A 24112-nucleotide genomic window follows, 5' to 3' on the forward strand; every position below is an offset into this window, starting at 1 on the left:
GTAAACCGTGAAACAATAATTCCCATAAGTTGTAGTGAGATTGTTCATACCGACTCTGCCGGGCTGAGTGAGAATAGTCCAATTACAACTCGTGGCAATTATATTTTCACGGTTTACTGTCATTGAATCCAGCTTGAAGCACAGAGGCGCATGCGTGTAGTGAGATTCACCTAAGTCAGCACCTGATTAACATTGGTGTTGCCATCCTTGTCTGTCATGAGACAAAGCAGCAGATAGCTCTATCCTTTTCTAGCTTCTCTCTGTTGCTAAATCGTCTGTTTCACTTTGTCTAACTCTTGAAATTTAACTTGAATCCATACATTTTTCAAAGTGAGACAAAGTCACCCTAACCCGTGGTTTAGATTGTCTCTTATTTTCAAAAAAAATATATATATTCATTAAAGTAAAGAAAAATATTAACTTTTGATTATGAGAAATACTCTTTAAACATTGCAGAATACAATAAAAAATATTGCAAAGATTTGTTTCAACTCAAGTATTGATAGCAAGCTACTTAAAATTTCAAATCCCCAAATTTGGTACAAAGCTATCCATGTTTACCGTACCAATTTTATCACAAATATGAAAACTTATTATTAAATCTTAAAAATTTGTTTTCTGGGCGAATAAAAACTAAATTGATCATTATTATCAACTATCAACTATTAACACCCTTTTTTCTATGTATTTCACACGACCTGCAGTAAAATCTTTTACTTACTGATTGTAGTACTTTCGACCGTCTCTCGATCATTTTCATTGTCTGTTGAAGATGATCACGAGACGATCGAGTCCTAGTCAGTAAGTAAAAGATTTTGATTATTTACTTGTATATTTTACTGCATTTCGTGTGAAATACATAGAAAAAAGGGTGTTAATACATCGCAGTTCGGAATGAATCAAGAGACTATCACCTATCAACTATTTATATTATAATAACAGATATATCTTGATGACTCGCATCACAGCTATGTACTATAGAAGGCTTTGGTGACAGAGAATCGGTAGCACTGTAGATCTATGATTCCCACTGACTTTATAAGGTGAAATTCACTATGGCTGAAAACATCCGTTCGGATGCATGGAGGGAATCACCCCCTGGGCGATTCGGAAACATCCGTCTGCAAACAGATCTTTCTTAGAACGTCTTTCTGCAGATGGATGAATGTCGGTGTGAAGTGATTCATTGCTGAAGCAGGAGACCGTTCAATCCACAGACTCTTCAGAAACACAGAGCTTTGGTGTGAAGCTGCCTTAATTTTATTAGGTTGAAATAAGGTAAGGGCATATTTGTATAAATCAGACAATTATCACTATCACTACAATTATCACTTTCACTACAATTATCAATTATCACTACAATTCAATCTCACTATTGATAATGTTAAACTGAGCATCATTGCATTGTATAGATTTCATTCATTACCTAAGAATTTGTTCTTTGATGAGATAAAAGTTTTGCTATCAGCGTTAGGAAATGAGGAAAATGTTATCTTCACCGGTGATATAAATATCGACCTTCTTGAAGATGACATACAAACTGAAGAGTACAACTTTATTATGTCAAGCTTTGGGTTCATGTCATATGTGAATGAGCCCACACGAATTTCTAACACATCAAATACATGCATAGATCACCTTTTCTTTAGATATACAGCCACTAAAAATAGTTTCAATCCAACAACTAATGTTTGCAATAACGGAATTACCGACCACTGCACTATTGAATTATCTTAACCTATGTACAAATAGACTAAATCAGTCATTATCTCAGGCTAGGAATAACAAGAAAATTAGGAAGATTGATTATCAAGCGCTTTCCATCAGGCTACAAGAGGTTGACTGGACTAGCGTTTATAATCAATCACAGGTAGACCTTGCTTTCAATCAGTTTATCGAAATTTTTAAGGATTGTATCAATGCTGTTAGCTCTGATAAACTCATAAAGGCGCGGAAATTAAACGAACACAAACCGTGGCTGACCTCCAATTTACTAAATCGAGTTGATATAAAAAATAAACTGTATAAAAAAACAAAAAAACTACCACATAATATCAGATTAAATAATCACTACAAGCAATACAGAGATAAATTAAAAGCTGATATAGACGATTCCAAAAGTAAATATTTTCAGGATACATTTAATTTTTTTTTCTTTTTTTTTTTTTTTTTTTTCTTTTAGATTACGTCCTAAAGACTCCAGTCATGGAGTATAAGACAAGTCATGTTATTACATAATAATTCTAACACTAAGTAGTTCAACCTAGTTTAGGTTTGAAAGGAGTTCTTGTACACTATAAAAAGCTTTATCAACTAAATATTTTTTCATTTGTTTTTTGAAAATCTTCAAATCATCATTACTTTTCAAGATTTGAGGTAGCTTGTTATAAAATTTCCTACCAATATAATCTGGTTTTTGTTCAAATAACCTACTATTGTGACTCATTATATGATAATCTGCTCTGTTTCGCGTATTATACTCATGAACATCTGAATTCTGGATCACACCACTCTTTTTCACATGCATTACAACTTCATATACATACAAAGATGGCACAGTTAATAGACCAAGCTTTTTAAATAAAGGCCTACAAGAGTCTTACCTATTCACTTTCTCTATACATCTGAGTGCCTTCTTTTGAATCTTAAACACTCTGTCCATATTTTGTTGAGATGAATTACCCCATACTAAAATAGCATACCTAATATGAGATAGTCCATGGTAAGCAGTTAACAGTAGTTTTTTATCATTCAGCCTAGCAAGCTGCCGCAGGACAAATACCCCAGATGATATCTTATTACATATCCTCTCAATGTAAGGATGCCATGTTAATTTCCTATCCAATAAAATTCCCAAGAATGCTACTTTCTCTTCTTGGTCTAATTCATTTTCCTCTACAAACACATTTATTTCTCTATCCTCTACTGAATTATATTTACTTTTGAATTGTAGGAATTGACATTTCTTACTATTTATTGTTAATTGCCTTTGCTTCAAGAATTGGACAATTGACTGTACTCCAGTAAAAGCATTTATTCTAGACTATCTGATAAATAATTGTTAAAGATAAGCGATGTGTCATCAGCAAACAACAGAGCTCTGTGATCTTTTAACTCTTTTGGTAATTGGTTCACATACAACAGAAACAGTAAGGGACCCAGAATTGAGCCTTGAGGTACTCCAGCCTGGACCTCCAGTTTTTGAGATTTAATTTTTACTATTTCATTCCCATCCACCTTGGTAAGCTCAACACACTGGTTTCTACCTATGAGATATGATTCAAACCATTTTAGTTCTATACCATTCACACCTACAGTTTTTAGTATTTCCATAATATTCTATGGTTCACACAATCAAAAGCTTTGGATAAATCAAGAAATATTGCGGCTGCCTTCTCACCTGAATCTATTATATCTATTAGTCTTTCAACAAGGGATACTATTGCAGTCTTAGTAGATTTCCCTTTCTGGAACCCATGCTGTTCATCACATATGAAATTAATTTCTTCCAGGTGCATCAATAACCTATTTAAAACTACTCTTTCAAAAATTTTACTTATTACATTTAGAATACTAATGGGTCTATAATTTTCAACTCTTTCAGAATCACCGCTCTTGAAAATTGGCAAAATTTTTCCTTGTTTCAGATCATCAGGAAAAATACCCTGCTCTAGTGAAGTATTAAGGAGATGCAATAAAGGGTCCATTAATTCATTTTCACATTCTTTTAAAATTTTGCTTGAGACCCCATCCAATCCTACTGTTTTTTTGTTATTCAAATTTTTTATTATTCTTGACAACTCATCTCTTGATAATGGATGAAATTTAAATACCTTTTCAATTGGCTCAGCATTTAATGTAGTTGTATTATAAGTATTAGTGTTCAGTGACTTTTGGAGATTATATGCAACCTGTTGATAATATTTATTGAAAAAGTTACAAATGTCTATACTATCATCCATATAATTTCCATGTTCATCGATTATCCTAGGGACATTAGTAACTGTATCCTTTTGAGCTGCTCTCCTATTTCTATTAATTACCTCCCAAACAGCAGAGTTAAAATTGGTACTAGTTGTTAATATTTCAGCTGTTTTCTTACACTTAGCTTTCCTCACTTCTTTTGCATAGTTTTTCTTTAGACATTTGTATTTGACCTCACTCGGAACATCCCTCACTAATTTAAATTCCTCATAAGCTTCCCTAACAATATTTCTTCGAGTAAGGATATCTTCAGTTATCCATTCATCTACTTTGTTTAATCTACTTTTTACTTTGACTTTTTTTATCGGACAGCATACACTAATGTGAAATCTTAGAGTATCAATGAATTGCTTATATTTGTAATTTAGGTTACAACTGTTATAAACACTACTCCAATTTTCTTGAAGCAGTTCCTGCTTCAAACAATTTATATTTCCTAGCTCATATTGCTGAATTTCTTTCACAAAAGTTTTTTTTCTGCTTGGATTCTGGCCCTGCAACTTAACATCTAAAATTTGATAGTTATGATCTGATAGATCTGAGCTACCTAACCTGACATTACAACCTTCTATATTTGTGAGGATATTATCAATAATTGTCTGTGAAGTTCGAGTTACTCTTGTATATTCGTGGACCTTAATTTCTAAATTATTCATATTAATAATATCTCTAATATCCTCTGTCATTTTATCGTGCCTGGCAAAATCGGTATTGAAATCTCCTACTACTATAACATTTGTGAAACGAGCGGTTGTAATTTCCAAAAGTGTATGGAGCAGCTCACAAAATTTTTGCCAGTCTCCATTTGGTGACCTATAGATACCTAACACTACTACCTCAAATCGATCATCAATTTTTAACCTTAGTCCCGTCACCTCTGAATCCATCTCAACAGAAAATCTCTTAACAAAATCCAGTTCATAAGTTTGGGTATGTTTAGCATTGCTAGTGAATATACATACACCACCACTTCTATGAGCTATTCTACAAAATTCTGATCTCAGTGAATAGCCTGGAATCCTAACTTGATTTATTTCCTTTATTTTTAAGCCATGCTCTGTGAAAATAACAATGTCAGGATCCTCCTGTTTAAGAAATACTTCTAATCTGTCAATTTTGTTGCGAAGATACTGAATATTTTGATGATAAATACTAAAAACCTTACCATCTTGTGCTACTCTATCTCTAGCATTTGTAGCTATTTCCCTTTCCCTGTTTTGAGCCAATTTACTAAAAAATCGTTATTTGTTTTTTGACTGTTTTTAAACCAGAGGATTGCAAACGGCTTTCAATCAGCTCTGCCAATCTATTACAAAAGATTACTTTGCCAGATCGATTTAGATGCAACCCATGATTAGTGAAGTTATGTCTTTTCAGCCTTTCATTTAGAAAACAAATCCCCAGTTGTTTAGAATTCTTATTTTTTAGGCTGTTGATTGTATTATGGATTGATTTGTTTGTCGAATTGATTGCTTCATTTAATTCTGGCCTATCAAACCTATTAGGAATAGTACTTATTATTAAGTTTGTTTTTTTGCTGAGTGGCACAATTTCCTTGATTTTTTCTGTTACTTGAGGAAGATGATTCAAGTTAGGTTCATTTATATTATTTGAGCCACCCAGTACAATTAGATAGTCATTTTCATCAAAGTCTTTAGTTTGTTCCCTAGCTGACTCTACAACTGCATTAATTGATGCACTTGGCTTGAAAAAACATTGGACATCAAATTTATTTTTTAATCTTTTATCAAGGAGATCACTGCAATCACGTCCATGACTGGATGTCAGTAGCAGAACTCTCCCTTCCTATCTTTATTTCCCTCAGCTATATTTTTGGTTGCTGTCTTCAAAACCTCACTGTACGTTTTATTTCGACCATTTTCAGAGCATTTCCCATCATTTAGGTTAGATTCTATTTTTTTGCATTTGGACGGAGGTTCTATCATACATTTAGTATTATCAAATTTAGATTTTAGTTTCTTTATTTCCTCCGACATTAGACTACATTGATTTTTTAGATTTAGTATTTCTTTTTTATGGTCTTCATCTTGTAATTTTATAATCAGTTCCAAAGATTTAATTTCTTCTACCATCCCTAACCTTTCTTCCTCAGACGTTTTTAAAGTTACTTCTAATTGGTTTTTTAAATTAGTGTGGCTACTTTGTAGTTGAGCAACTTTTTCGGCTAAAGTAGTTTGAAGAACTGGGGTTTTTGGTAATAATTTGGGAGGTAACTCTAAAGATAGCTGGAAATTGTTAAATTCATTAATCGGGGAAAATAAAAGCGACGAGAAAATAAAGCAAATTGTCAATAATAATGGGGAAGCGATCGAGGACGAGGTTGGAATTGCCGATGAACTCAATAAACACTTTGCTCTAGTATCATCCACAAGAAATGCTTTAGATGGGGAGGGCCCTCTGGAACCAAGGAATTCAGAAATAGTAGACAAGCTATTTCCTCAACAAGTAAAATATCCAGGTTCGATGGTATTTTTTCCTATTACAGTCTCAGAGGTCAAAGCAACAGCCATGTCAATGAAATCAAGAAAAGCTCCTGGATTTGACAATATTAGAGCTGAGTTGTTGAAGAGTATGATAGAACACCTGGCTGACGTACTGACGTATTTATATAATCTAAGTCTGAGCTCTGGTATTTACCCTACACAACTAAAAACTGCAATAATCATACCATTATTCAAATCAGGAGATAGCAAAAACCCCAACAACTATAGACCCATTGCTCTTTTGTCAGTTTTTGCCAAATTATTGGAAAGGCTGGTACGAGTTAGGCTAGTTAGTTTCTTATCAAAGAATAAATTTTTCAGTAAAAATCAATTCGGTTTTCAGAAAGGACGTAACACTGAAGATGCTATGCTCAAACTAACGTCAGAAATATACAATGGTGTGAATAATAGTAAAAAATGTGCAAGTTTATTTATTGATATAAGGAAGGCATATGACACAGTAGAACATAAAATTCTAATAAATAAAATAAATAACGCCGGCATAAGGGGAGTATGTAACAAATGGTTTGCAAGTTTCCTTGCGGACAGATCGCAGCAAGTGAGAGTAGGTGACGCATTAAACTCGAAGAGATACTCATCCTGTGGCGTTCCGCAGGGATCAGGACTATCAGCCGAATTATTCCTGATCTATATGAATGATTTGTGCGAAGGAAACCTTATTGGATCGCTGACAGCATTTGCTGATGACACAGCTCTGAGCTACTGCGCTGAAACTAAGACTCAGCTGACCCAAATGATTACAAGCGATGTACGCCGTTTGAACCTGTGGTTTCAAATTAACTCCCTCGAGATCAACGCTAAAAAGTCAAAAATTATCGTCTTCCAACTAAAATCTAAAGCAGAAAACACACAACCCCCAGCTATTCCCTCTCATACCGATAAGTGCAAAAATCTTGACATAGACTGCAACTGTGACAGAATTGAGGAGTCTGAGTCTGTAAAATACTTAGGCGTAATAATCGATTCCAAGCTCAGCTGGGCACACCACATACAAAAATTGAGAGAAGAGTTAAGGGTGACATGTAGAAAATTATATTTCATCCGCAAACTCTGCCCTAAGCACTTGCTGAGAACGCTATATTTTGCACTTGTCGAGAGCAGGCTGCAATACGGAATAACGGTTTGGGGAGGTGCATACTTTTCTGTTTTAAAACCAATCTTAACTGGGCAAAAATACATAATTCGCACTATAGCAAACAAACCTCGCTTAACAAGTTCACTGCCGCTGTTCAGGGAATGGGGCCTTTTGCCTTTGAGATACCTGTACTTCTATAAAGTATTACTAACTTTTTACAATAGGAGTGGACACCTTGTCAATCCACGGCGGGAAACTTGTGGACTCCGTTCAGCGGGAAGTCTACTTCCCCCAAAACCAAACAAAGAATGCTTTCGTAGATTTTATTCCTATGTAGCCCCTAAAATATTCAACAACATACCAATCGTGGCAAGAAAGCAAACATGCTATCTAAAACTCAAAAAAGAAATTAAAAAATGGCTGTTAACAATGGATGAGATCGAAGACCTATTTAAAAAAAATAGTTAAATTCACAAGCTAAGATTGCACCCATAAGCCACAATACACAAACAGAATTATAATTAGATAATAAAAGCTTGAAAGGTACGGAACGAGCTATTTTCTTTTCTTTCTTTCTCACGCTTGCTTTTGTTTTTGACAATAACTGGCAGAGCCGCTTTTCATCATTCATCTCTCTCTCTTTTCATTTTCAACATAGATTAATGTTCATTGTCATAACCTCATTCTTCATATTCTCTTGAAAAAAAAAACTTCTAGTTTTACACTACAATATTCTACTAGACATAAGGTAGCACTGTCTCCATCATTCACTTTCATTTTTTATTCAAATATTAATAACTTTCGTAAAAATTCCGACTGTAAGCTCTTTTGTTAGAATTAAACATTTCATGGTTTAAGTTAATTTATTTTTAATTGATTGCATCAAATAAATTATACAAATGGACTTTGATGGCAACTCCCAAAATAGAATTTTTCTCGGGAGTGTCTTCTCAATAGAATAATTATTTCTAGTAGTAATGTTGTGTTTGTAATGAATGCTTATTGAGAAATAAAATTATTATTATTATTATTATAATTTACAGAGATGAAATATTGTTTGGAATAGTAATTTGTGTAACTAGTGCGCAAAGTGACACTTTGCTGCACCGAAAGATACGTTCACACACGAGCCGTAGGCGAGTGCGGAATGGTTTTTTGAGTGCAGCAAAAGAACTTTGTGCACATATTTCACATTAAATTTTTCCTACAGTTACCATTGAATATGAAAGGAGAGTAATTATGGGTAGAATGTCCTGTAATTGATCAAACGTTTGTCTGTATAATTTTGTAATAAATAACAAATTTAATTAATTTAAAAATTGATAATTCATTAAATTTTCTTTTTATTTCTAAATTTTCAAATCTTTAAATTTTAGAATTTTTTATTTCTAAATTTTCAAATCTGTAAATTTTAGAATTTTTGGTATTTTTAAATTTTCAAATTTTTCAACTTTGAAAATTTTAGTTTTTTTTTTAATTTCCAAATTTTCAAGTTTTAGTTTTAAATTTTTTAATTTCAATAATTCATTAATTATTAGTTTCAAATATTTATTTTGTCAAAATTACATAAATAATTTTCATTGAAGTTGAAAATTCTCAGCTAAAAAAAAAAAAAACTGTGAATGGATTCGAACCCCCAACCTCATCATCCTTGTCAATATTTCATCTACCAGTCAGTTCGCTCTCAACTGAGCTACTGAGCCACTCTCAGATGAATTAATGCTTGAATCTTATGTAAGCATTGAAATGACTACCACAGTCAGTGTTACCAACTTAATTTCGATTCTCCCGCACTGGTCCTCTATATAACCTACAAACTATTTTTCCTCCACCTACTGTCTAAAGTACTTACTTTACTCCCTGGAACATAATACTAAAGTGTCACTTTTTCGCTCTCGGTACCAAAAAACAAAAAAATTCCCTAGGGAGGAAAGTAATTGAATAGTACATTTAAATAACATGGAAAGCATCTCTATTTTAAAAACGTACATTTGAAATAGGTTAGAAGGTCTAAGCTCAGATGAGGAAGCATATATATAGAGTAGTCATTAAACCAACTAAATTCAATACCTCAACCAGACATTTGATCAATATATGAAATTTGTGTTTGTATGCTAAAATTATTACAAACTTCATATCACTATACTAAAAAAATGTATAAAAATTTTTTTTTTATTCCATGTTATTCAAAATACCAGCCAACGTATATTCCTCATTAACTAATCAAATTTGAAACGGGAACTTCATCATATCTGTAGTTGTGGCGGCCATTGTTGTTACAACTTTTGCCGACAATAGCGCATAGCCCTGTCGGCGGAGAACTGTGATTACAAGCCAGCTGTTTCTGTTTACTTTTTAGATTATGTCGTAACACATTGTTAAAAATGTAGGTGGAGGAAAAATGTTGTGTATATCACGAGTGAAAAATGCTTTTTCTCCCTCAGGAAAATTGTTGCCCTTGGCTTCGCCTCGGGCTTCAAACTTTTCCCTCAGGGAGAAAAAACAGTACTTTTCACTCTAGATATACAAATAGCTATTGTGTTGTCATGCTGCAAATCTGGAGTAGGTACGCAAAGTACTTACTTTGCGCACTAGTGCGTAAAAGTGATACTTTGCGGCCTGCAATCAGTGCAGAAATGGTCACCTTTTAAGGTATCTGTAGGAAAATGTTATTTACAGCTCAGTGGTTTCAACTGTTAGTTTTTTCAATGTTATAAAAGTGGGTTCACTTCAAACAATCCTATGCTACAATTGAACATAGCAACTAACACTTGCCAATTAATCATCAATGCTACCTATTATACGAATGATGAAAGTTCAAAGAGAATATCATTAAACTAACCTAGTGCTCCAAAGAAGTCGTTTCCCAAGAAAGGGAACCCAGGCCTATTAGCTAGCACAATCATTCTGAAATCAGGATGTACTATGATGTCTCCTTCTCTTTCTTCTTCTTCTTCTTTTCCTCCTTTACCACTACCTAGTGAAGAAAAATGTATTTATTTATTCGTGGATAAATCACAAGAGAAATCAATGAGTTGTAGGGTTTTCAAAACAAGAATTTTATCAGTGAATATAAAGATGTAAACAAGCAATCTGAAGTAGTTCGTCTGCCATTTTGTATTTTTGATCTCCATTGAAAGATTTGAGAAAGTTATTGAAATAAAATGAAAAAATCTTTATTGAGCGGGAAGGACTTTCAAGTCCTCTCTACCACTCAACCTCGTTATCGAAGATCATTATATCATATATTTATTTGTTTTTTTGCTGATTGTAATGAATAATTAGATCTTTATAAGAGTTCAGATTTCAGATAGGAATTCGAATTGCAATAACTGGAGAATTTCTATTCATGTTAAGTTTTGCATTGTTGTATAATAATGCTTTCGAAATGCCATGTCTTCAAAGACATTCCCAGGATTTTAACTATTTGTAAACCATGTAATAAATAATAAAATGAATTATTAAAATAGTTTATCTCAATTATGGAAGTTTATAAATTTATCATGGATAGATAATAATTATCTATTCTAATCATAATAGTTGAGATGACCACATTTCTGATGTAGTTACTTTCTGAAATTGATTTATTTTCTTTAAAGTTGTGTTGTGAGTGATGTTGTGGTACTTTTCCATAATGAAAACATAAATTTAAAAAAGTGGTTGACAATTTCAAATTTGTGTTTTCATGATTTATTTTATTCGTTTTTAACAAAATACAATATATACAATATTAAATGTGAAGAAGGCTCCTCATATGGGCAAGTGCCTGTGAGTGAGGAGCGAGTCCAAATACAAGAAAAAACAAATCATGGAAAAGTAAAGATTTCAGCTAACAATATTGATAAAGAACAAGTGACAAAATTATTCTAAAATACCTATAAGTAGTATAATACAGTATATTTTCAAGTACACTTTTCAGGCATCGACATGGATGGATTCCAACGTGCACTCAGAATCAGACGAGCACACAAACACACCCACAAAACTGAAACAACTCATAATGTAGTGTAGAGATAGCATAATATTCCAGTTCATTACAACTGATACTAGAGATCCACTCATCAACAAGTTTTTTAAATGACCAATTCTTTTATATACTGGGTTTTTTTATAGTAGCAGGTACTTTTCAACTCAATAGTTTTTCAAAATGAATCAACTTGTACCCTTAATTCTATTTTTAAAACATGCAATATTTCGGCATACTAATATTGCTATTATTACTTGTATAATAGAAGAATATAAGAATATCGAGTTGATGGCTCTAAAATATAAAAATATTGACACTAAGAAAATAACATAAATGCCTGAACATGTCTTGTTTAAGGGAGCCAGAAGACACCGAAAGGTAATAATTGAATAATTACAAATATAAATTTATTGAGACAGAATTGATCATTATTAACAAGTACAAGTACAAATGATTAAAATTAGATCAAACGTATCAGTATCGCTGGAATCACAGTCATTTACTATAGATGGGACGGTAGTCCCATGAAAATGGCGTGAGGAAAAGAAACGTGACGGATGAAATCCTAGATCTTTATGTAAAATACGCCTTACTGACCGATCACTGATGTTCAGTTCAGAAGAATGTCTCCTAGCAGATCGATTAGGACTACGGAGTATGGCAGCTGAACTCTTTCCACATTTTGTGGAGTGCGTACAGTGCGATGAGCCCCTCGTGGTAGTTTATTCATTACTGTTCCTACTGAACGAAATTATTTTACCCAACGTAAAATGATGTTACGAGTGGGTACATTGTCATTTCTCGCAAGATTGAAATGACGACGAAACTCGCGCTGAACTGTAATGATACTGTCATTATTACGCACACAGGTCAATAACGCTGGATACACACAAGATCTGCTATCTCTTCATAGTGAATGATTTAATAGAATAAACAGTTGCCAACAGTTTGCAATCGAATAATTACAGTACATTTTCTCAAATTTCAAGCTTATTTTCAATTTCAGGTGAAAATGTCACTGGACAATAATTGAAGAGATTTCCATGCTCAATCTTTTCCACTCAAAATTTTTCGTTAAAATTATATCTGAGACCTGATAATTGTGAATCTAAAATCAAACTTTGCATAGATGGGGCGGAGCACCTGAGATTTTTACAGATATGGGACTTGTGGCAGTTGATACAGCTTACCAATGACTATTTTAGGTATGAATTTGATCAAAATCATTGGAGCCATTTTCGAGGAAATCGCGAAAAACCCTGTTTTTGACAACATTTTCGCCATTTCAGCCGCCATCTTGAATCGCATTTGATCGAAATTGTTCGTGTCAGATCCTCATAGCTTAATGACCTTAGGTTCCAAATTTCAAATCATTCTGTTAATTGGGAGATGAGATATCGTGTACACAGACGCACATACACTCTTACACACACACACACACACATACAGACCAATACCCAAAAACCACTTTTTTGGACTCAGGGGACCTTGAAACGTATAGAAATTTAGAAATTGGAGTACCTTAATTTTTTCGGAAAGCAATATTTTCCTTACCTATGGTAATAGGGCAAGGAAGGTAAAAATGGTTAATTAATAATATTGTATTTTATTGATATTAACCTCCTGTGATCCTCCTGCCGTCAGATAAGACCATATCGCCACTTTCGACGAGTGTCTTAAGGATACATGTCACATGAGTAGGCGCCTTGTCAGCTTCATCCACTACTAAAACATGGCCGCCTCGCACCGCCTGTACTAGAGGAGAGTCTTCAAACCTCACTTGGCCATCTTGCACCGACTGAAAAATAGCATTCAACAATGAGCAATATTGAGCACGAATTATTGATTGTAATCAATAATAGAGAGGGTTATTCACACAATCATATTTTCTTAATTAAGGTATTTTATAAGGCTACTTAAATTAAATGTTCAATTATTATAGAAAAAACTAGTACCCTTGTAATATACCCTTAATTTATTCAATGAGTGGTGATAATTGAGTTCAATATTTGAATAATTTAGTGTTTTAATTCTTCTAAATTCAAAATTTCTTGCTCACATATATCTTTGAGCTTGAACTTTCAACAGTAAAAACATAACCTTATTTTTTTGGACATGTTATTCATTATCAAAATTTGGAAGTAGATTGGTGTTGGGCCAAGCCTGTTGTTCTTTCTCAATCATATTGATATGATCTGTAATTGTATCCACAGATAAAAATAAAATAGTTGAAATAAATATTTTATAATCAAATAAGAGTAGTTTCGACATTTATGTAGTTCTCAAGTAGTGTACTTTTTCAAAATTATCCTATATTGTCAAAAGTGTAATAATTGTACATGACTGAATAAATAAATAAATATTTTCCTATTTACTTTGATAGCCACTTGGGTCTAAGTTGACCAACCTTTAAGTATACCTTTCAATATCATCGAAATCGGAACCGTTTCAGATATTTCACTTTTTAATTTATTTATCAACAATAAATAATATCAAAATTCGGGATGAACGAACAGGAATTCCCCGAAAACTGTATGTATCCCTAATTTAAAATTATATAAGCATTTAACATAATAAACATAGGAATGAAACATTTTTAAAGGCTGAAATGGGAATGAAGAAGCTGAAGGCATGGGTTTGATCAGAACATCCTCACTATGAATGTAGGTAAGACAAAATGCCTGCCCATTGCACTCAGACATTGCAGTGAGCCTCCAGATAATCTAGTCTTGAAACTACACTCCTGTGATGAGTCTACACTCACTGTCACTGAAACTACACTGTCTGCAACTGTCAGATCATTGACAGGGTGAAGAGCTAAAACTATCTAGGACTTATAATAGATTATAAGCTGAAATATGAGAATCACATAATCAGTTTGCAGCGTAAGCTTAGGAAAATGATTTATATTTAGAAAATATTTATAACAGCTAAGCCTCATCCTGAACAAACAGGAAATAAAGGCAGTTTATTTTACTTATGTTCAGTCGATTTTGAGTTATGGTGTTATTGCATGGGGAGGAGCAGTTAGAACTGCACTTGAGCCTTTATATGTGATACAGAAGCTTATAATCAAGGCCGGCTTAAAACTGGAGAGACAATATCCCACCGAGGCACTCTTTGAATATTCTCAATTATTGACTGTCAGGCAGATATATATATATATATATATATATATATTATATATATCATATGAAGAATGTACTTGTATCCAATTAAAAAAAATGGATTTTATGGTAACCGAGATAGCACATAACTACAATACTAGAAGCTCTGCAAATGTGCGGCTACAGGTCCCCAGAATTGTCAAATCAATAAATCGCACTAACCCATTCTACGTCTCCAACATTTTATTGAGGAAAGCACCATCCAGAGAAATAATAGAGCCCACGGTAGGTTTGCTTGCTTATAAAAGAATCATCAATGATTGGCTGCATGGCATTGGTGCCAATAACTCAGAGAATTTGCTCGAACGTTTATACAGGTAGTTTCCAATAAGAATGAAATAAAAAAAAAACATTGAGATAAAATAAAATCTGTAGTATGGAATCCTAATTAACTCACTAATTCCTCAATTAACCCACAGGCCTACATAAATCCTTTTCCTCTTCTCTTGTATTGCTGTTTGTTCTTCTTTCTAAATCTGTAAAGGTTATATTAATTGATTTCTCTAAACTTCCACTTAACAATTTTGTCACAAAATATCACAGTATAATGATACTCGTCCCACACACAAGTCTAAGACTCATCTGGGACTATTTCCTTTGTTGCTGTGTCGGTGCAAATCAATAATGTATTTTGTAAGTTATATTTCATATAGTTGCTTTGGGCCGTCGGTTGGTGGCTGTGTCGTGGTTGTTTGTTATCTATATAATAAGAGAGAGTAGGGTTGTGTTTGTTCGTGTGTTCGTTTGTTCGCATCAAAACATGTCAACTTGTGGATTGCATACCGGAAAAACGGGAATGATTTAGATCTCCAAATTTTGCACATAGATTCTAAAAATATCAATCTCGTGCACCTGGAAGCCCAAATTTCAATTTTCCTTTAGATTTTTCAGAATTAATGTTCAAATTCATCTATGCTACCGTACATGACGTTCCATAGGCTACATTGTTGAGCCAAAAGTGAGTTTTTTATGAGAAGGTTATAATGCTGTTACAAGACTATCATTTTCAATCGGCTGTGTAGATCAATGGTAAAACGCTAGCTTATGGAGCGATGGTTCCTCGGTTCGAATCCCGATGCTTCCCATTTTTTTTGTTCTTAATTTTTTCCCTCGAAACATATTATTATCAATTATTTTTTGAAGGAATTTGTTTTCATTACAATTGAACTTGGATTTTATCAAATAATTATTTTCAATGTGAAGTTTTGCCACCAGTACAAATGGAATGGACATAGTCTTCATGCTGTTAGCCTATGATTGAATTTCATAAGAGAAACATGAATAGATCACAATAAAATAAGTAATAATTTATATTCTACAGTTATAATGTACTATCACTGCGAATTCGCAGTGAAACGAGTATTTTAGGTATTTTGTTTGGAATTGGGAAAACAAAAGGCTGCCTGATTCAAATTGAGGAGGATCCTAATCGAACTAATATTTATTGATGTATTGGAAAAATCAATATGATTCTGTGAGGTTTTCAAGTATTATGTATTCTTCAGTTTTCTATGCTATAATAAAGGAAAGAACTGGCTTATACACGTAAGGAATAGGGAATTATGTTTGACGCATCATCACGTCTGAAATATACTCAACTGATTAATTTGAAATTTTGCATAAATAGATTCTTAATTAACCGAGGATGGTTATTTATGCCTATTTTCAGTTCTTCAAGATTTCATTAAGTCAAGTTTTCAATTTGTCATGCTTCCAGTTGTTGTATAGAAGCAGCTGAACATTTCTTTTAAAAGTACACTAGATGATAGGTATGATTGGGGATCCTATTCGAATAAAAATAGCTGATTTTCTGTCGCATCAAAACCGCGCCGATTTCTTAAACCGTACAAAAGTTATTCTCATTCAAGGATACTGATAAATCATCCATGTATCCATCATCTTTACTATAATAATGGAAAGAGTTGGCTCATACACGTACGTGATATAGGAAAATTATGTTTGACCCATCATCACGTCTGAACTACTGGACTGATTGATTTGAAATTTTGCATAATGATTCTTCATTAACCGAGGATGGTTATAGGCCTATTTTCAAATTTCGAATTTTTTATTACGTCAAGTTTTCATTTTGCAGTTTTAAAATTGACCCTTGCGAAGCACGGGTTACCTACTACTTAAATAAGACATAGTGGGTATGTTTGCGATGCAGTCGTCGAACGATGGCTTGGAATTTTGTATAACAGAATTGCAAGTTTTGCAAATTCTTTGCGAGACTTGCAAGCTTTGTATGGCTTGACAATAATATTCTAGGTCGATAATGCAATATATTTTTGTAAATTGATATTTATTCCTGTAGCCTAAAAGCATCTATCTATTGTATTTTTGTGCACTGTAAATGACAATAAAGAATTATTGAATTGAATAAGCAGTCTAAAGGTTATGTTTGTAGAAAATATTTAATTTTAAAAGTTATCATCCCACACATGATCTTAACATTTGTTTAAAATGTTATTAATTAAAGTAACAAACTCACCAAAATAAACAATCAGTCATGAAATGGGCTCAAAGAATAATGGCGTGTAAAAATAAAGTTGTAAAAAAGGAAATAAACAGATGTTTATGAAGTGAGTTAGGAGAGTCTTATTTTGAAATATAAGATATCCTACATGTTTATAATGAGGAGTGTGGAGAGCCAGATTTAATAGTGAGATAGACCAGGCCATTGGAGCAGGAAATATGGTGCGTTTTATAAAAGCCAGAAGGATTGAATGGATTGGACACTTAGCCAGAATAAGTAACGAGAGGATACCATCAAGACTGCTGCAAGAAAGAATGCTTGGAACGAGAAAGAGATGTCGACCACGGACAAGATGGCTGAACGACGCGATTGGAGACCTCCGTGTGCTGGGCGTGGCAAACTGGCAACGGAGTGCACAGGATAGAGACGAATGGAGGCGCTATGTTGAGGAGGCCAAAGTTCACTCAGGACTGTAGAGCCGGATAAAATAAAATACATGTTTATAATCTAGTTCACTCATAATTTTAAGTACAAGATAATTATTATAATTACATTTTTAATAATTATACTTATATAAAATAGTAACTTTTTTCGATGATGGTTAAGGGCATAACTTTTTCTTAGAATTTATTGAAATGACCTGTTTGAGAGTGAGTGACTGGACAGTAGTATCTCTGTGCAACTGGATGTATTGCCTAGGACGATGCAGCAAGTTGAGCAGCCTATCCACCAGCTTATTCTTGCCTACTCCCTGATTGCCAACCAGCAGCAGATGCGAACCCACAGCAAACGATTGTGCCAGCTGCTCCAGGATTAGCACGTGCTGCAAACAACATTCTATTATATTATTTATTTGCTCAAATTAATAAAACCAATATAAAAACATGAAGTACTCTTTTATTTAAAACATTTCAAACAAATAGTTTCTGCCTACTTTGGCCATTTTCATCTTAAAATTCAAAAACGAACAAGTTGATATTATATAATATACCGGATGATTCAAAAAGAACTTTACAACTTTAAAAAATCATAAGAATAAGAATACTTTTATTCCATTAAGGCAATATACAATGCAATAGGAAACGTCAATAAATATAACAAGAGGTCAATAAACATCAATAAAACTATTACAAGAAAAAAAATAACAATCATTATGGAAATATGAATTTGAGGATATAAAGCACTATGAGAATTAATAAAAGCAATACAAGAGAAATGACATAACAATTCTTAAGTCTAAAAATAATCTAGCACGGGCAGATGAATGAACTCAAAAAAGGAATAAATGGGATTCTTTAAAAGGAGATTCTCCAAACTTTTCTTGAATGAAGCAAGTGGTAGTTCCCTAACAGTGATAGGGAGGATATTGAAAAGTTTCAGCGATAAGTGTCCGGGACTTGTCAATATTTTACTTAATCTTGTATAGGGCACGTCTATTCTGATCCTATTTCTTGTATTGTAGCTGTGAATGTCCTCCCTACAATGATGGTTGTCAATATTCTTCCTTACATTCATTAAGAGTTTGAAATAATAAATATAAATCTTATTAAACAAGGTACAGAGCTGGTTTTGGTGCTGTTTTAAAGGAAAACACTCCAAGTTTTTTTTACCTTGAACTCAATATTTTCTATGTGCCTTCCGTTGGTTATCCTGCAGACATCCCATCGATAGTCGATTTCTTCCCAGACTCGTACTAGCATTTCAACTTGCTCAACAGCAGCGCAAATCCCTGCTCTGAGTTCAGGTAGAGTTGTTGGCAACTCTGAGGTACATACACCATATCTTTCATGAAACCCCACAAGAAAAAATCCAACGGTGTTAGTCTGGGGAACGAGGGGGCCATGCAATTGGCGCATTACGGCCAATCCACTGATTTGGGAAGCGGTCATTAAGAAAATCCCGGTCGTCAGACAGATAGTGTGGTGGTGCGCCATCTTGCCTAAAGGAAACATTTCGTTGTCGGTCATCCTCATCGATCTGTGGTATCAAAAATTTTTGCAGCATATCAAGGTACACTATGCCGTTTTTCAAACCAAAACACACAGCTAGCACGCTCGGGTCCAGTGAAAGCAGCCATCTTTGATGTAGCTGCTGCTAGCGCTTGTGCGGCGCGACCAGGCACTAGCGGACTACGCGAGTCAAAACTGGAAGTGTTTTCCTTGAAACCAACACCAAAACCAGCTGTGTACCTTGTTTAATAAGACTTATATGAATTTTCAAAGTTGTAAAGTCATTTTTTAATCACCCGGTATGTTTATATGCTTATTTTCATATGATTTATTTATTTCTTATTCATTATCTTTTGGTTGAAATAATCTAATTTTAATCATATTTTCCTTAAAACTAAACTATTAATTTCAAGTAGATAAATTTTGGCATTTAAACTTAACTTGAAAAGGGCCAAAGTAGGCCGAAACTAGTTGTTTGAAATATGCTTTAAATAGAAGGGTAGGCCTACTTCATGTTTTTATATTGTTTTCAATAATTTTGATAAAGTAGACCATACAAGTGACGTGATTTTATTTATTCAATTATTCAGAATTACAAAACTTTAAAAAAGTACCACAAGCTTAAGCCCAAAACGGTTCCAATTCTAATTTTAGCCCAGTCAATAAAGGTTTTTTCGATCCGAAAATTAAATAAAAGCTGAATCTTCTACCATCGATAGAACCCTCCCAGAGGGTCATTCTCCCAAAAGTCCCCAAGAAATCCCCTTGGAGCTTTCCCCCCTAGCCACCCTCAAAGTTGAAAAATGCAGGTAATCACGGAAAATTATCTCTGTAACCATTTATCGGAAACAGTTCTATTATATGCCATTCGATTCCTTACATTATGGACTACAATATTAGTTATATTCATTTTTCCAATAAAATCAATAGTTTTCTCGATAAAATGATATATATGTAAAAATTTAGGGGGTTCGTGATTTGATTTTTTTGTTTTCTTCGATTAACTTCGAAACAAGTAGTTTTAAAGGAAAATGAGTCAAATAATTAATGTAGCCACTGTCATTGTAAATCCATTGATGTATATTGTTATGTATTTGCGATTCGATTTGACGCCGTGGAAGGGGAAACAGTCGACGCGGAACGGCGCGGCTGACTCTCTTAGCCAAAGTAAACAGCAAACTGGAAATCAATTATCTCTGTAACCATTAATCGGAAAAAATCTATCATATGTCATTCGATTCGTTAAATTAAGGACTACAATATTAGTCGGATTCATTTCCTCAATAAATCGAACAGTTTCCTTGATAAAATAATACTGTATAATGTAAAAATTTAGGGGTTTTTCGATTTGATTTTTTTGTTTTCTCCGATTTACTTCGAAGCAAATGATTTTAAAGAACAATGTGACGAAAAATTATTGTAGCCACATTCATTGCGAATCCATTGATGTATATTGTTATGTATTTGCGATTCAAGTTGACGCTGTGGAAGGGTAACAGTCGACTCGGTACGGCGTGGCTGACTCGCTTCACCATAGTAAACAGTAAAATACAGTAGTAGGCCTACTGCTTTCCAAGTTGCATCTTATTCACACTATGGCGCTCGAAACAATCAATTTTGTCTATTGTTTTGGCATGCGATGAAACTAATTTTTCACATTTTAATTCTCTAAATTCTCTAAAATCATTTTTTGTTATATATGTGCTAAATCTTGCATTCTATGACAGACAAAGATATTGTTTGCAACCGATAAAATATTCATACTATTACATAATGTAATACATATTTAAAATATGTGTGTATGATCATAATTCCATGCTAAAATTTATCATAAGTTATGAATATCAAAAACTGAGATAAATCATAGATTATAATAGTGTTAACAGTGGCAATTTCCTGAAAAATCATAGCGTGCAGTGTTTGCTGTTTTCTACAGTTAATATTCTCCAAGCCAGGTTGATAATATACCTTCAGTTGAGCCAAATATATATGACGGCTGAGGCATATAAAAATTTATACATTGGGCTTTTCGAGTTGAAACTTTCTATGATTCTCTCTGTAAAGTAGCTTATCTTCCGTTCTTACTAGTTGAATCTACATTATTTAGACAGTCCAATATGGAAATTCAGTAGATTCTAAAGATGAAAGCCATGCAAACATACAAATTAAGGAAGAGTAAGCATGCGTAAAAGGTAGGAAAATCATGAAAGTGTTTCACATTCAATCACAAAGTACCCTACCGTATAAGATTAATTGAAAGATGATTCATCATCTTCTATTATTTTTTTTAACATATCGATTTTTCACCTCCACTGGCATCTTGTCATTCATTACACAAGGTTGGCAGAAGCTTTTCTTTATGTCGATTAATGTTGATTGAAATTGATTTTGATTAGGGCACCAAAAGAATAGATCATTTTCTATTTGAAGCATTCAAATCTATTGAACATGATTTCTTATGACTTAGCATTCACAGATTTAGTTGGGTGAAGCTATTTGAAAAATGTACCTGATTATCAATTTCATGGTTTTTATACCATAAGTGATGAGTTAGTTCAAGTGAATTCTAGTACACAAGTATATATTGTGCTTATAATGGGCTCTTCTTTATTTTCTATCGATGTTTTGCTCCAGTAGGGAAAATGTAAAATGTTATTTTACATTTTATAAGCTTTATAAATAATATAAATTAACAGTAATATAAATTTGATAAGTCCAGTATTAAATTAATCGATGTTGATTTTCATTGTATCGCTTTGTATCAATGTTACTTGCACTGTTTGCAATTCATCACTATTCTCTCAAGAATTAGTTTTTTATGAATTTCATGATCTGAAAATTGAAATTCAAATGCTATTTGGATGACGTTCACATTCCACTGGGTTTTTTACAATAATTGTTACGTTGAAGAGTGAGGCAATTCAATCCATTTGGAAGTAAAAGGAAATCACAGTGCGATTTGAACAGTGGATAGTAACTTTGAAATTCAGTTGCTCAATTCATTAGGCTTGATACTATCATTTGTAATTATAGTTGATCAGGAATATGCATTGTATATAATGTTTATATTTCAGTTTGACTAATCTTCTATCACAGTCTCGCTTTCATTCATAAACATGATAATCCTAAATACGTTGATTACCTTAAAGATGTAGTTTATCTTACGTCGAACAATGTACAATACAAACAATTTTCATTAAATTACTATTATGATGATCATTGGAATTTCTTTTTTTGAATTTCCTAAATTATTATAGGTAGGCCTACTGAACATTGATTTTTGTGATTATAGAGATCAACTACTTTAGTCTGAATCAGAATAAGGATAAATAGGGAAATTGTGAGATGGGGATAACATCCATAGTTACATAGCATCAATTTGAAAGCTCTGATAATAATGATTTGACGGAACTGCGATTCTGGCTTGGTATTGCCTCTTCATGTTTAGTGAGAATAGAAAGCTTCAGAGTAAAATTCGTTCTCACTATATGTAATAATATTGGTAATATTTGATAATATTTGAACCGAATGTGCAACAAATTAATCTACTTTCAGCTTGAAAATTTTCAATTTATCAGGAGTACAGTGTTATCATATAGTATCTCAGGTAGGCCCACCCTTTTATTTATTTTTTTTTGTTCACATGATCTGATGATATTCATTCCATTATCAAGTGTTAAAATTATAAGGAGTGATGAAACAAGATAAAACACAAGAAAAGCTATGAAAAGAAATTTTGAATCTTCATTTTTCACAAAATAAGGATAAGATGAAGGAGTCGGAAACATAATATATATCATGAAACTTCGTTGAAAAACATCAATATCTGAAAATAGAGTAATCAAATTGTGTTACTTCTGACTCGTATGGGGAAGGCACACTTCAAATTAATATAATAAATTCTGTGAGCAAACAACAAAATCCTGATTTTTATCATGAGCATGGTTAAATCAAGAAAATTCTAATATTTTTTAGAGTATTGAAAAGTGAAATTCTATATACAGCGCATGTCAAAACAATAGACAAAATTAATTGTTTCGAGCGCCATAGTGTAAATGAGATGCAATGTAGACAGCAGTATTATTCTGCTTACTATGGTGAAGGGAGACAGCCGCGTCTTCTGTTTCCCCTTCCACAGCGTCAACTTGAATCGGAAATACATCAATAGATCCGCAATGAATGTAGCTACAATAGTTTCTCGTCACATTGTTCTTTAAAATCATTTGCTTCGAAGTAAATCGGAGAAAACAAAAAAATCAAATCGAAAAACCCCTAAATTTTTACATTATACAGTATTATTTTATCAAGGAAACTGTTCGATTTATTGAGGAAATGAATCCGACTAATATTGTAGTCCTTAATTTAACGAATCGAATGACATATGATAGATTTTTTTCCGATTAATGGTTACAGAGATAATTGATTTCCAGTTTGCTGTTTACTTTGGCTAAGAGAGTCAGCCGCGCCGTTCCGCGTCGACTGTTTCCCCTTCCACGGCGTCAAATCGAATCGCAAATACATAACAATATACATCAATGGATTTACAATGACAGTGGCTACATTAATTATTTGGCTCATTTTCCTTTAAAACTACTTGTTTCGAAGTTAATCGAAGAAAACAAAAAAATCAAATCACGAACCCCCTAAATTTTTACATATATATCATTTTATCGAGAAAACTATTGATTTTATTGGAAAAATGAATATAACTAATATTGTAGTCCATAATGTAACGAATCGAATGGCATATAATAGAACTGTTTCCGATAAATGGTTACAGAGATAATTGATTTTCCGTGATTACCTGCATTTTTCATGTTTTAGGGGGCTGGGGCAGAAAGCTCCAAGGGGATTTCTTGGGACTTTTGGGAGAATGACCCTCTGGGAGGGTTCTATCGATGGTGGGAAATTCAGCTTTTATTTAATTTTCGGATCGAAACTGCTTTTTTGGACCTTCATTGACTGG

General features: G+C 33.2%; 1 protein-coding gene across 1 annotated transcript in view; it reads right to left on the minus strand.

Annotated features, from left to right (window-relative positions):
- LOC111056253 (von Willebrand factor A domain-containing protein 8-like) overlaps positions 1-24112 on the minus strand; it is a 139032-nt gene that overhangs the window by 31855 nt on the left and 83065 nt on the right. The window contains exons 14-16 of the mRNA XM_039435671.1: positions 17838-18020; positions 13172-13349; positions 10427-10561 (exon numbers count right to left, since the gene is read on the minus strand). Of these exons, the coding sequence (XP_039291605.1) occupies positions 10427-10561; positions 13172-13349; positions 17838-18020 (496 nt within the window). The remainder of the gene's footprint in view (positions 1-10426; positions 10562-13171; positions 13350-17837; positions 18021-24112) is intronic.

Source organism: Nilaparvata lugens, chromosome 9, assembly GCF_014356525.2.
Source record: "Nilaparvata lugens isolate BPH chromosome 9, ASM1435652v1, whole genome shotgun sequence".
Classification (NCBI taxonomy): domain Eukaryota; kingdom Metazoa; phylum Arthropoda; class Insecta; order Hemiptera; family Delphacidae; genus Nilaparvata; species Nilaparvata lugens.